This window comes from Macaca mulatta, chromosome 13 (assembly GCF_049350105.2).
Source record: "Macaca mulatta isolate MMU2019108-1 chromosome 13, T2T-MMU8v2.0, whole genome shotgun sequence".
In the NCBI taxonomy this organism is placed as follows: domain Eukaryota; kingdom Metazoa; phylum Chordata; class Mammalia; order Primates; family Cercopithecidae; genus Macaca; species Macaca mulatta.
The window spans coordinates 76264391-76277994 of record NC_133418.1 but is presented as its reverse complement, the minus strand read 5'-3'; the positions used below and the strand labels follow the sequence as shown (position 1 = coordinate 76277994).

Sequence of the window (13604 nt, the reverse complement as noted above, 5' to 3'; positions counted from 1 at the left end):
TGTACTACATAAAATTTCAAATCTTTTAGCAAAATGTGAAAACATAAACCTCCTGTTATGAGAAACTTAGTATAAACTAACTGATTTCATAGTATTCCATATCTCTTATACCTTAGTTTACCTATGATTAGACATTAGTGACAACTTTTAAATAATGTCTCATTTTTATGTATAAGATTATTTCTGCATGTTAAATGATTACCTCAGGATGTATTCTCAGGGTTGGAATTACTACATCAGAAGGCATGAATATTTTCAAATTCCTTGATCTTTATTACCAAATTATTTTTTAAAAGGACTGTATCAGTTTATACTCTTGTTAGTATCATATGAGAAAATGTTGAAGTAATCTGTGTTAAGAGTTTTCCTTGCATTGCTGGGTGTGGCGGCTCACGCCTGTAATCCTAGCACTTTAGGAGGCCGAGGCAGGAATTCGAAAACAGCCTGGCCAACATGGTGAAACCCCATCTCTACTGAAGATTAAAAAGAAAAAAAAATTAGCTGGGCGTGGTGGTGGGCACCTGTAATTCCAGCTACTCAGGAGGCTGAGGTAAGAGAATTGCTTGAACCCAGGAGGCGGAGGTTGCAGTGAGCTGAGACCGTACCATTGCACTCCAGCCTGGGAGACAGGGTGAGACTCTGTCTCAAAAAAAAAAAAAAAAAAAAAAGCAAAAAGTTTTCCTTGCATTTAAACAATACCATTCCTTTGAAGGACTTGGTGCTGTACCACATTTTCAGATCATAACCCGGGAGTAAGGGGGTGAGGATGAGCAGGTGAAATAGATGTTTCCTTGCAGTTTATTTTTATAAACTACAGTCATATTTGAATATGTAAAATTAAATGACTGGAGTATTATTCCAAGCAATTTTTAACTAAAAGAGAGTAATTGCTACTTCTGCTTCATTGAGTAGAAAAATTATAGCTCTTCTATTTTGAAAGGTCTTATTGAAGACTCTTTTACAGCCAGGTGGGCATAACATTCATTAGTACACATTCAGTTTATATACTCTCAGTGTTGAGAACAGTACTCCAGAGAATACTATTTAGAATACATTAAAACTGTCTGTTGACTGGGCATGGTGGCTCTTACCTGTAATCCCAGCACTTTGGGAGGCTGAGGTGGGCGGATCAGGAGGTCAGGAGTTCAAGACCAGCCTGGCCAACATGGTGAAACCCACCTCTGCTAAAGTTACAAAAAATTAGCTGGGCGTGGTGGCATGCGCCTGTAATCCCAGCTACTGGGAGGCTGAGGCAGGAGAATTGCTTGAACCTGGGAGGTGGAGGTTGCAGTGAGCCTAGATCACACCATTGCACTCCAGCCTGGGCAACAGGGTGAGACTCTGTCTCAAAAGAAACGAAAAAACAAAAAAAACTGTTCATTGAGTATAATCTCTTATTTACAGAATCCATTGACACTGAGTTTCCATTAGTTTCCTTGTCATTGTACCCAAGCACATGCCCCTCCACCTTGAACAATAACCAGAGTTAAGTAATCATGACCATCTGTTTTTGAAGTCTTAAACTATAGAAACAAACTTTTAAAAAATCTAGCAGCACCCAAGCACGGTGACTCATGCCTGTAATCTCAGCTACTCAGGAGGCTGGAGATGGAGGATCTCTTGAGCCCAGGAATTCGATGCTGCTGATTGCACCAATGTAATGCAGCCTGGGCGACAGAGGGAGACCTGTGTTTAAAAAAAATTAGAAAAAAATCTAGCAGCATTTTAATGTGTTTAAAATTACATTTTTGTTTTCATTAATTTACATCTAAAATTTATACTTACTCATGTCATAATAACATTATATCAAAAGTGTATTTATTTCTTCTCTCTCCTTTTGAGCTTTCAACTAGAGTGTTTATTATTTGCATTTTCTGTTTCGAATGTTTAATTATTATAGTCACCGTAAAACTGTCTTTACCCCTTCTTGGCTACTGGTTTGGAAATAGGCGTAGAAATGGCAAGCTGTGGTTAAAAGCTGATCTCCTCTCTCCTGGATGATTTGTTGGGTTTCAGTGAGAATGACTAATCAGCATTTTGATAGAAGATTTAGTGATGATCATTATTGGTTACTGCCTCATGGCAGAAATAGTAAATGCGGTTAGCTATCTTCATGTCCTTGTAGTAAGAGACAGTCCGAGGATGATCTTCTAGTACTGTACCCTCAATGCTCTGTAAAACGGTGTGAACGGAGAGGAGAAAATATTACAAGTGTTTGACCTACTGTGCTTGAAATGTACACATTCTGTTCTAAAAGATTTTTCCCCTTATGTTCTAGATTGGCACTTTAACCAGGACATCGGACAGTGAGGTAACGTGTGCTTGTCATCATGTTGTTTGTTAGTAAATATCTGGCAGCGTGTTTGTCAACAAAGTCCTGTAAAAGCCGTCTTTGTCCAATTGTTGTTGTTGTTTTCTGACACTTCTAGCAAATGTGGAGCCAGTGTTTTCCACCTTCATTGATGGATCCATGTACCTTTTCTCTGGTTCTGTTTTGACAGTCACCAACAAATTATAGCCTGTTTTTATAGTTGCCTTGTTGACTGACTTGCCATGGAGATTTGACAAGGTGTGGCTCCTGCTTGGGTCTTCATTCGCTGGCATGCTACATGAGGCTGAGAGCTGTGTTAGTCCTCGCAGTGGGCAGCCAGGAAAGCAGGGCTTAGCAAGGGCTATCCAGGGCCTTGACTAAGTACAATGTACTTGGTAGCTGTTTCCTGCCCTCAAAGCAAGTGAACCCAGGTCAGATTTGGCCTGTCGGATAGGTTTGCACTTTTGAATTTTGAAATAATCTAAGATGTAACCCTGTCTGTCTGTCTGTCTGTCTGTCTGTCTATCTATCTATCTATCTATCTATCTATCTATCTATCTATCTGGAGACAGAGTCTCATTCTATCGCCCCTGCTGAAGTGCAGTGGCATGATCTCAGCTCATTGCAACCTCTGCCTCCGGGTTCAAGTGATTCTCCTGCCTGAGCCTCCCAGGTAGCTGGGACTTCAGGCGCATGTCACCACACCCAGCTAATTTTTGTACTTTTAGTAGAGACAGGATTTCGCCGTATTGGCCAGGCTGGTCTCAAACTCCTGAGTTCAGGTGATCCACCTGCCTCGGCCTCCAAAAGTGCTGGAATTATAGGTGTGAGCCACTGTGCCCAGCTGCTTTAAGATGTAACTTTATAAATAATTGTTAAATAGCCGGGCGCGGTGGCTCAAGCCTGTAATCCCAGCACTTTGGGAGGCCGAGACGGGCGGATCACGAGGTCAGGAGATCGAGACCATCCTGGCTAACACCGTGAAACCCCGTCTCTACTAAAAAATACAAAAAACTAGCCGGGCGAGGTGGCGGGCGCCTGTAGTCCCAGCTACTCGGGAGGCTGAGGCAGGAGAATGGCGTAAACCCGGGAGGTGGAGCTTGCAGTGAGCTGAGATCCGGCCACTGCACTCCAGCCTGGGCGACAGAGCAGACTCCGTCTCAAAAAAAAATAAATAAATAAATAAATAAATAAATAAATAATTGTTAAATAAACACCAAAGTCATCCAACTGACCACTCAGTATGGCAAACTGGTTAATATAGTTCAAGTAAGCTTGTAGATTCTTTGATTTCTGTATTTATTCTTGTAATATAGATAATCATGAACTTCTGTGTGTGTTTTTAAACTAAACTCAACAGGGTGTCATTGTTTGAGTAACTAGTAGAAATACCAGTCTGGGACAAAGGCCACAAACTCTTCAATATAGAAATAGTTTAATTTATTAGTATGTTTACAAGTATTAGTGTTGTCTTAAGATAATTTTGGAGAAAACAAGAATGTTTGATTTTAGTGGTTCCAATAAATATGCCCCTTTCCCCTGCCCTCTTCCAGTTGGAGGAGGGCATAGGAGTCAGACAGATGGACATTTTGAAAGTCAGGTTTGTGTTTCGCCGGGCGCAGTGGCTCACGCCTGTAATCCCAGCACTTTGGGAGGCCGAGGCAGGTGGATCACGAAGTCAAGCGATCGAGACCATCCTGGCCAACATAGTGAAACCCTGTCTCTACTAAAAATACAAAAATTAGCTGGGCATGGTGGCGCGTGCCCATAATCCCAGCTACTTGGGAGACTGAGGCAGGAGAATCGCTTGAACCCGAGAGGCGGAGGTTGCAGTGAGCCGAGATCATGCCATTGCACTTCAGCCTGGCGACAGAGTGAGACTCCGTGTCAAAAAAAAAAGAAAGTCAGGTTTGTGGCTAATAAAAGCTGGATGGAGGGGCATGGTTCCAGTGGGCTTCTCAATACTTTAGTTCTGTTCTCTTGAAGCCATAACTTCATTCTGAAATAGAAAGGATGCTAAATAAAATAAATTTGAAATATACACTTCCCTGCTATGTCTGAAGTTTCTTTGAGGGGTAGGAGAACAGTGATTCCTCATCAAACTTCAAGTGAAAATGTACAAAATGTCTTTTTTTTTTTCTGGAAATGCTTCATCTCACTAGTACTTGTTTATTTATGTGTATTTGTGTTCTATTTAGGTTCCAGATGTGGAATCTCGTGAAGACTTAATTAAAAATCACTACATGGCAAGGATAGTGGAACTTACGTCTCAGTTGCAGCTGGCTGACAGTAAGTCAGTGCATTTTTATGCTGAGGTGAGTGTAGATTTAGATTGGTGGTTTTTTCCCTAACCCCTGCAGGAATTAGATCACTGTCCTGTTTTCCTACTACTCACTGTAAGAGAGAAGTCAGTTTCCCAAGTAGTTGGGACTACAGGCATGTACCACCACACCTGGCTAATTTTTTGTATTTTTAGTAGAGACGGGGTTTCACCATGTTAGCCAGGGATGGTCTCGATCTCCTGACCTTGTGATCCGCTGGCTTCGGCCTCCCAAAGTGCTGTGATTACAGGCGTGAGCGGAGTTAATATTGACTAGTCTGTATACCAACTAAAAATCTCTATTTCAATAAATATAAGACTGATTTGAGCCAGGCGCGGTGGCTCACACCTGTAATCCCAGCACTTTGGGAGGCTGAGGCAGGCGGATCATGAGGTCAGGAGATCGAGACCATCCTGGCTAACACGGTGAAACCCCGCCTCTACTAAAAACACAAAAAATTAGCCGGGTGTGGTGGCAGGCTCCTGTAGTCCCAGCTACTCGGGAGGCTAAGGCAGGAGAATGGTGTGAACCTGGGAGGCAGAGCTTGCAGTGAGCCGAGATCATGCCACTGTACTCCAGCCTGGGCGACAGAGCAAGACTCCATCTCAAAAAAAAAAAAAAGCCCCCGCCTCCTGGATTCAAGTGATTGTCCTGCCTCAGCCTCCTGAGTAGCTGGGATTACAGGCACCCGCCATCATGCCTGGCTAATTTTTGTATTTTTTTAGTGTGGGGGTTTCACCATGTTGGCCAGGCTGGTCTTGAACTCCTGACCTCAGGTGATCTGCCTGACTCAGCCTCCTGAAGTGCTGGGATTACAGACATGAGCCACCACCCCCGGCCAAGACTCTGCCTTTAAAAAAAAAAAAAAAAGTTATTCCACTATGCAATATCATCTATAAAATTGTACATAATTAATAGAATTGAGGGGGGAAATGAAGATAGAAAGTAGAGATACCAAGGAGTAGGAAACAAATGGTAAGATAGAATGGCTGCTGCTCAACGTGAAAGAATGCCTTCAAGGTCTCTGACTTGAAACTTTATATTGAAAGGTCAGTTATGGATAGCAGATAGATAATTATAATGCTTAAAGTTGTTAAATAAATTGAAAAAGAAAGGAGAAACCTTTTATTGAGACCTGACTTTTTGATTTTCTTTTATACTGGAGTTGAAGAGGTTGATAGGAGGCCAGTTGCTAAAAGTGAAGAGGGGCTTTGCATCTATTTCCTGCTAAAATAAGTCATGTGCTTAGCTCAGTGTTGTTCACAAGCAGCCATCGCATACATGTTTGATAAGCTGATCAGTAGTGACAGCTTGTTGGAATGCAGGAAAGCGGGAGGACAGCAAACTGAATGACTAGCAGTAGAAATGCTGAATCACTAAGCCAGCAGTCCAGCAGGCGTGGATCCTCATTGTTTGATTCTGAGTTAGTGTCTCAGACTCGATTGTCCATTTCACAAGGACCTGTGCCTTGCATGTCTGTCTTCCTCTTCGTCAGGTTCATTGCTGAGCACAGAGTAGATGTTTGGTTAGTAGGAGGCAGTTGATTTGGTTGGCTGAACTGCCCTGAAATTTTGTGAGAAATGAAATGAGTAACTGAGGAATTTTTTTAGGCTGTTTTATTTCCAAGAGATTTGGTTATTTTAGTAAATATCTTCTGTGCAACTGTGATTCAAGAATTTTTAAATTGTCCTACTTTTTCCTTATTGGTAAACAGGAAGTGGTGACCTCCCCCCCCACAAGACTTTACTGCTCTGAGAGCCTTATGATGACATAGCATTTGCTTGTGTCTCAACAGATCCTCCTTGTCAGTAACCTTATCAGAAAGTTTAGTGAACCTTTTAATCTCATACCCTCTTTGAACAATATTGTGAAATAGGATTTTTCTTTTATCGTTTTGATCTGCACACTCTCTGGATAGAGTTGGTTTTGGTAGAACCCCTAAAGAAAGCAGCCTGGAATTTTTGCAATCTTGTGCTCATTTTTTCCCTTGGAAGTAGTGCATAATAAAAGTAAAGCTTTTATTGCTCCTATAATGTGGTCTCTAATGAAGGACTTTTAAAACACAAGAAAAGTACCTTAGGATCCGTAGTGCATGGTCAGGAGCTCCTGATAATTTTTGTAATAATCACTTTTCTTTTTATCTAGTATAAATATAAATGAATCCTAGATAAATGTAGAAAGTTCTTATGTAAAGAACGGGTGCTGTGGCTCATACCTGTAATCCCAGCACTTCAGGAGGCTGAGGTGGGCAGATCACTTGAGGTCAGGGGTTTGAGACCAGCCTGGACAACATAGTGAAACCCGTCTCTACTAAAAATACAAAACTTAGCCGGGGGTGTGGTGCATGCCTGTAATCCCACCTACTTGGGAAGCTGAGGCAGGAGGATCACATGAACCCAGGAGGTGGAGGTTGCAGTGAGCCAAGATCATGCCACTGCACCCCAGCCTGGGCAATGGAGTGAGACTCCGTCTCAAAAAAAAAGAAAAAAGAAAGTTCTTATGTATTATATATAACCACTGGTCATCAGGCTAGAGCGAAGAAAAAAACATTGATCTTAAGGTGGTAGACTTTTTTCCCCTTACTGAAATGACAAAGGTGGGGGCCACTTCTTTCTTACATGTACTCTAATGTGTGATACAATGCCTATAGGTATTCAACAGATTATTTGTGGAATGAATGAGTAACTTTGCCTTTGGGAAGTGTTTTTAACAACCTTTCCTGAAGCACATTTAGTTTTAGAAAATGCTCCCTTAGTAATGGAATGTTTTCTGATTTTACAGTGCCGAGCACTCTCTAAAAGACTGGCCTTGGCTGAAAAGTCTAAGGAAGCATTGACAGAAGAAATGAAACTTGCCAGTCAGAACATCAGCAGACTTCAGGTGAGTTAAGTGTTACCTAAACGGTTTTAATGTGTTTTCATTCAAAGTTCTTTGGTAGCAAAGCAGCATTTCTTTTCCAAAGGCATTTGATCTCTAGATATGCTTTTTAAAATAATCACTGTATTTCTGATTCATTAAAAATAACATCACATGTTAGACAGAAAGTAGTTGTATTGTTTCTCTGACTTGATTCTAATTTTAAATCATTTTATAGTCAGCATTTGCTTAAATAATACTTATTTACCCAGAATCTTTCCTTCCTTGTACATACCCGTCATGGTGAGCTGTAGGCTTGTTCTGTACATATTACTCTGTTCCTTTTCTTTCCTGTGTCATAAAACGGATCTAAACTGAAAGGTGGGGCTATAATATATTCTCTTTTACTCACTGCCTGGTTTTAAATCTTTGTTTTCAGAAAGCCTCTGTTAATAAAAACATGATGCCAGGCAAGGGAAAAACACAGCACTACAGCAACACCCACTTCCTCTTTGCTTCAGATTCGTTTATCAGATTAATTAGGCACACAGGATTAGATTTTAGGCAGCAGGAGAGAGCATGAGAGATGGGAAGAGAGATGAAGGGTGCTTCTTTCAGGGACGGTGCTGCCGGGAGGGCTGTAGGCCATTGAGGCGTAGGATGGAGGCAGTGTGTTGTAGGCCTCACCTGTGGCTCAGCAAAACCTAAGGGAATTTGGAAAGATAATGATGGCTTTTCTTATAATTTTATACCTGGCATAGAAAGAAACCCTTAAATTTTTGCAAAGAAATTACGAACATATTTTGAAGACTGAGAAAAACGTTTTCCCATTTCTTTTAACTTTGTTCTCTTGTTAGGCCTGTGCCTTAACCTTCATGTTAATTGATCAGATAGACCATCTTGATAGGTTGCTTTTCCAGTTAAAAGAATTTTTTAAAAAATTGATGTAAATAGTTGTACGTGTTTTGGGGGGATGTGGTATTTTGATTATTATGATACCTTTGTACAATGTGTAATGATCAAGTCAGGGTAATTTGGATGTCCAGCACCTCAAACATTTATCTTTGTGTTGGGAACATAACAATTCTTCTTTTGTAGCTATTTTGAAATACACAGTAAATTATTGGGAAACTATAATTTCCCTGTTCAATTTTTCTTTTGTGAATTAAAAAAGCTTCAGAGTGGTATGACTAGTGGGATGTTGATTTTTCTCTTTTTCTTTGCTATTTAGGATGAACTGACAACTACCAAGAGGAGTTACGAGGATCAGTTAAGTATGATGAGTGACCACCTGTGCAGCATGAATGAGACATTATCTAAACAGAGAGAAGAGATTGACACACTAAAGATGTCCAGTAAGGTATGTGAGGTTGAGGTGAGGTAGTCTCTCTGTAATATAATATTTAATATGAGGCATTTTATTGTCATGCATTTCAGGAGCAAGAGGACATAAGATTTAAAAGTGTAAAGGCCAGGTGCAGTGGCTGAAGCCTGTAATCCCAGCACTTTGGGAGGCTGAGGTGGGAGGATCCCTTGAGGCCAGGAGTTCGAGAGCGGAGTGGGCAATATAGTGATACTTCATCTCTATAAAAAAAATGAAAAAATTAGCCAAGCATGAGGGTCTGCGCCTATAGTCCCAGCTACTTGGGAGGCTGAGGTGGGAAGATTGCTTGAACCTAGGAGTTTGAGGTTACAGCAAGCTATGATTGTGCCACGGCACTCCAGCCTGTACAACAGAGTGAGACTCTGTCTCTAAAAAAGAAAAAAAAAAGTATCTATAAATAATTTTCTTTAATATCATTTGTCCTTTTTTCCAGAAGTATTAAGTGTCTTTGGCTGAGTTAAAAGCTGAGAAAGTCTGGCCTCTAAGGCTTTAATACTGTATCAGCTGCTTTTTGGCATTTTTGGCATTTCTCCTACTGTTGCGTAAGAGTTAGGGGGACTCACAAAACGCTTGAAGAAAGGGATTGCTCTTCATTTATGTAAGACCTGAAATGGTACTGTTGAAGAGTAAACTTGAGAAAATTTATTCTCATAAATATTCATATAACCTTGGAATGTCTTACCCTTTTAACTAGATTTCCTTTGATTTCCTTTCCCATAATCCCTCTGCTTGCCCAGACTGAGAGAGTAGATGTTGGGTAGTAAGTTGAGGCTGAAATGCAGATCCACATACCGTGTCCATATTACTGTAACAATGTATATACCATTTTGCCATGAAAGGTAAACTTTGGGAGGCCAGGGGCTCACTCAGTTGGCATAATCTCATGTGCTTAGCCCATTTTCATAACAATATTATACCACCACCAGCTGGGATTTACCATCTCCAGCCTGCACTCTTTGAGATCTGCTGCCACCCCTTTTTGATTCAGCAGGCGTTTATTGAGTTCCTGCTGTGTACACTGGGGAGAAATAGAGATGAAGAAACCATGGCTTTATTTTAGCATCTGCTATTGGTGTAAGGACAGGATTTTGTTCATTTAGGGTCTTGGAAAATATATCATGTTACTGCATTAGAATCTGCATTATATGATTTTGTTTATCAACATAGTTTCTTGATATCCATTGATTGTGCTGCTTTGGAGGCTGTCTCTGATGCTTTTCTGGCTGTTTCTGTGATTATTGTTACCACCCAGTATGGTTCTCATTATGGTTCTCCAGTTACTTGTGGTTCAGGAAACTTGAGCTTGGGGGTAAGGGAGTTGGGGGGCTGGTCCTTTTAAGGAAGCCTCCCTTAACCTTTTGGTTTCTTGATATTCCATATTCCAGCAGAGCAATATCTAATTCACAAGTTACATTCTTAGTAGTGGTAGAAAACACACATTGAAGAGGTAGTGTTTTGGGTTTTCTTGTGGTATGTATAATTTGTTTTAGTGTAGTAGTATGAGAAAGTCTGTTTTAGCACCTAAAATTTGAAAAGAAGTAGCAATAATTTTTGAAAACTTTTCAATATCTGGAACTTCAGAAGTATTTGGTTTTGAATTGAGAGGGGTACATGTTGAGTACAGCAAACCTCATTGTCCTGAAGGTAATTGGATTGCAGCTACTTCAGAAATTAGGGAATTTTCAAGTGTCCTCTGACTTTTTTTTTTTTTTTTTCTTTGATGGAGTCTCGCTTTGTCACCCAGGCTGGAGTGCAGTGGCGAGACCTTGGCTCACTGCAACCTCCACCTCCCAGGTTCAAGAGTTTTTCCCACTTCAGCCTCCCTAGTAGCTGGGAGTACAGGCATGCACCACCACACCCAGCTAACTTTTTTTGTATTTTTTTTAACAGTTTCACCATGTTGCTCAGGCTGGTCTCAGACTCCCATGCCCAAGTGATCTACCGGCTGCAGCTTCCCAAAGTGCTGGGATTACAGGCGTGAACCACTGCGCACAGCTTCTTAGAGCTTGTTGATAAAATACCAGCCATTAATAAAACTCTAAGAGACCCTTCTTCAGTTTGAATTGATATCATTAACCTGTCTTTGATCATTCTGTAATCCTATATTTTGCTTTTCCCCCGTTTAGTAATTTACATTACTGTAGCATCATCTTATGGCTGACATTGTCTCCATTGGCTACTAAGTAAACACCTTCAACCATTTGTTTGCTATGATCTTGCTCTTAATGTTTGTATTCTGCAAGCATTTCTTTCATGAAGAAAACGTATTTATGCCTAAGAGTTAAATACAGGCATTTAATTAAAATGTATTCCCAAGAAGGGAGCCTCTCCGGAAAGAAGAAAAATTACACAAAACTAGAAAATCAAATCTCCATATTTGAGGAAATGGAGTAAGTTGTCTTCCCTGATTTGTTCTCAGCCAGTATCCAAGCTGACTTTTGACAGATAATCCGCGCCGTTTGGGTGTTAGTTGGCACATATTCAGAGTTCTTACCTATTAAGACCTTTAAAAGGTGTTTATTTAAACAATGACGAGACATGTTTAGGCTAACTTTTTTTTTCAGCTTCTTGAAATCTTAGACTCTCTTGTCTTTGGAACAAAATGAATGTTTGTAGTTTTGATAAATCCAAGATAGTAGCTTTCTTTTCTCTCTTTATTTCCTGTCCTCAGCCCCGAGAGGGATAGGGTCTGTAGAAGCAGAGAGGAGAGAGAGTATAACAAACTGCTTTGTGATTATTGAATATAAATTAATGCAAGGTTATCAGCTATTCTCCCATTTGGAAGTGTTCCAAAGTGAAATATGGCTTTCAGACAGCTTGGTTTAGAAACTATGTGAGTTATTTTTTTTATGTTTGTGTTCTTATTATTGATATTTTTCTTTGCACAGGGGAATTCTAAAAAGAACAAGAGTCGATAGTTTTCAAATAGCTGGTTGGCGACTGTTCTTTCCAGACCTGCTCCTGCTGCACAGAGCTGCGGGGCTGAGACCACGTCCATGCTGGCTGCCTTCAGGAAGCTGAAGTATTGTCGGACCTAGTAAACTAGTCAGTGTTGGAAATGGCCTTGAAATATTTAAAACATACTTGTAACCAATGAGGCAAATACAGAAGTTGATGTCGGCAGTAATTGGAAAACAATACATATATCATGGATATTGTAGGTTTCCTTATGCTGTTTTTACTGTGCACTTTTTAAAATTAGGTTTTAATTTCAGTATGTAAGAACAACAAATATTTTGTATACTTTCAAACTCAATTATATGGTAATCGATTTGGTATCTATGGAATAGATATATGTTTCTGGAAAAAAAATGCTTAAATTGTCAAACTGTCATTACTTCTTACTATAGTTGAAGGCATTCTCCAGATTCTTTTTAAAAGATTTGTTCATATTTCTCTCTCTCTCTCTCTTTCTTTCTGTCTCTCTGTTTCTCTCCTTTCTCTCTGAGGGGGAGGGAGCCCTGCAAACTTCAGATCCTGTGGGTTTAGTATCATTATCTTCAGCTCTTTGATACCCTGTGTTAGAGTAATAGCTAAAGGAAGTTCATGTCAATAAATTCATACTTATATCACACTTTCAGTCTCTCTATGAAAATTTGATAAAGGAAACTGAACCCTATTAAAGTTGGCTTTTACAAAACATATCAAATACCAACCGACTTAGGTGTAATCCTCTGATTCCTCAAATTGGAATAATTCTACAGTTAATCCTTTAGTAAGGCTGTTGAGTTTTGCCTTGAAAGCTACTTAAAACCACACTTCAAGCAAAAAGCCTGAGCCCTTAAGGCTCCCCTTGGCTTACATCATAAACATTGTGTTGTATCAGTGTCAGGAGTGGCTCTGCCAGCATGAGGCCCTAAATATATTACTCGTTTCTGAACTGCTTACACAGGCCCATTTCACCCATGTCCAGGTCTCCACATTAGCTGAGGGGTTCCTGAAACCCCCTTCTCCTTACCTCTCCACCTGTGGCACCATCTTTCTTGAGGCTACTCTCTAGACAGTTGCGAGTCACCCTCTGAAATGTTTTATTCCGGAGTTTACCTGAGAGCCCATCACCGGCTTCCCTCTGTGCTCAGCACAAAAGCCAACTCCTTGGCCTCTGCCCGAAGTCCTCAGCAGCCCGCCATGCAGAGAGACTCTGGTTATTAGGCCCAGTCCTCACAGTGAAAGCATTCGGATCCTGAGTTGGGGGATCTCTGGGTTGGTTCAGTTCCGTTTTTCCCAGCCCTTCATGTCCCTAGCCTACTTGCCCTTTCTCTTTTCTCTGCCCTGTGCATTGTTAGTTTCTATCAACTCAGCCAGCTCTTTTCACTGCAGCTGTATGTAGACCCCCAAACACTGTGAAGGAAACATCAAAGAGCCATGCTGGGCCTGGCACAGTGGCTGACACATCTAATCCCAGCATTTCGGGAGGCGGAGGCAGGTGGATCACTTGAGGCCAGGAGTTCAAAACCAGCTTGGTCAACATGGTGAAACCCCATCTCTACTAAGACTACAAAAAAATTAGCCAGGTATGGTGGCATGTGCCTGTAGTGCCGGCTGCTTGGGAGACTGAGGCAGGAGAATCACTTGAACCCAGGAGATGGAGGTTGCAGTGAGCTGACATAGCGCCAGTGCACTCCAGCCTCAGTGACAGAGTGAGTGAGACTCTGTCTTAAAAAAAAAGAAGAAAAAAGAGCCATCCTGATTAGCTCTGTCAAGAACTTAGGGTTTTGAGCCCCCGCCAGCC

General features: G+C 40.9%; 1 protein-coding gene across 4 annotated transcripts in view; it reads left to right on the top strand.

Annotated features, from left to right (window-relative positions):
- PPP1R21 (protein phosphatase 1 regulatory subunit 21) overlaps positions 1–12446 on the top strand; it is a 70771-nt gene extending 58325 nt beyond the window's left edge. For all 4 annotated transcript variants that reach the window (XM_015112318.3, XM_015112321.3, XM_077959623.1 and 1 more), the window contains exons 18-22: positions 2279–2311; positions 4510–4626; positions 7414–7512; positions 8720–8848; positions 11761–12446. In XM_015112318.3, coding sequence (XP_014967804.2) covers positions 2279–2311; positions 4510–4626; positions 7414–7512; positions 8720–8848; positions 11761–11790 — 408 coding nt within the window. In that variant the 3' untranslated portion in view covers positions 11791–12446. The remainder of the gene's footprint in view (positions 1–2278; positions 2312–4509; positions 4627–7413; positions 7513–8719; positions 8849–11760) is intronic.
- Positions 12447–13604: the final 1158 nt, after the last annotated feature.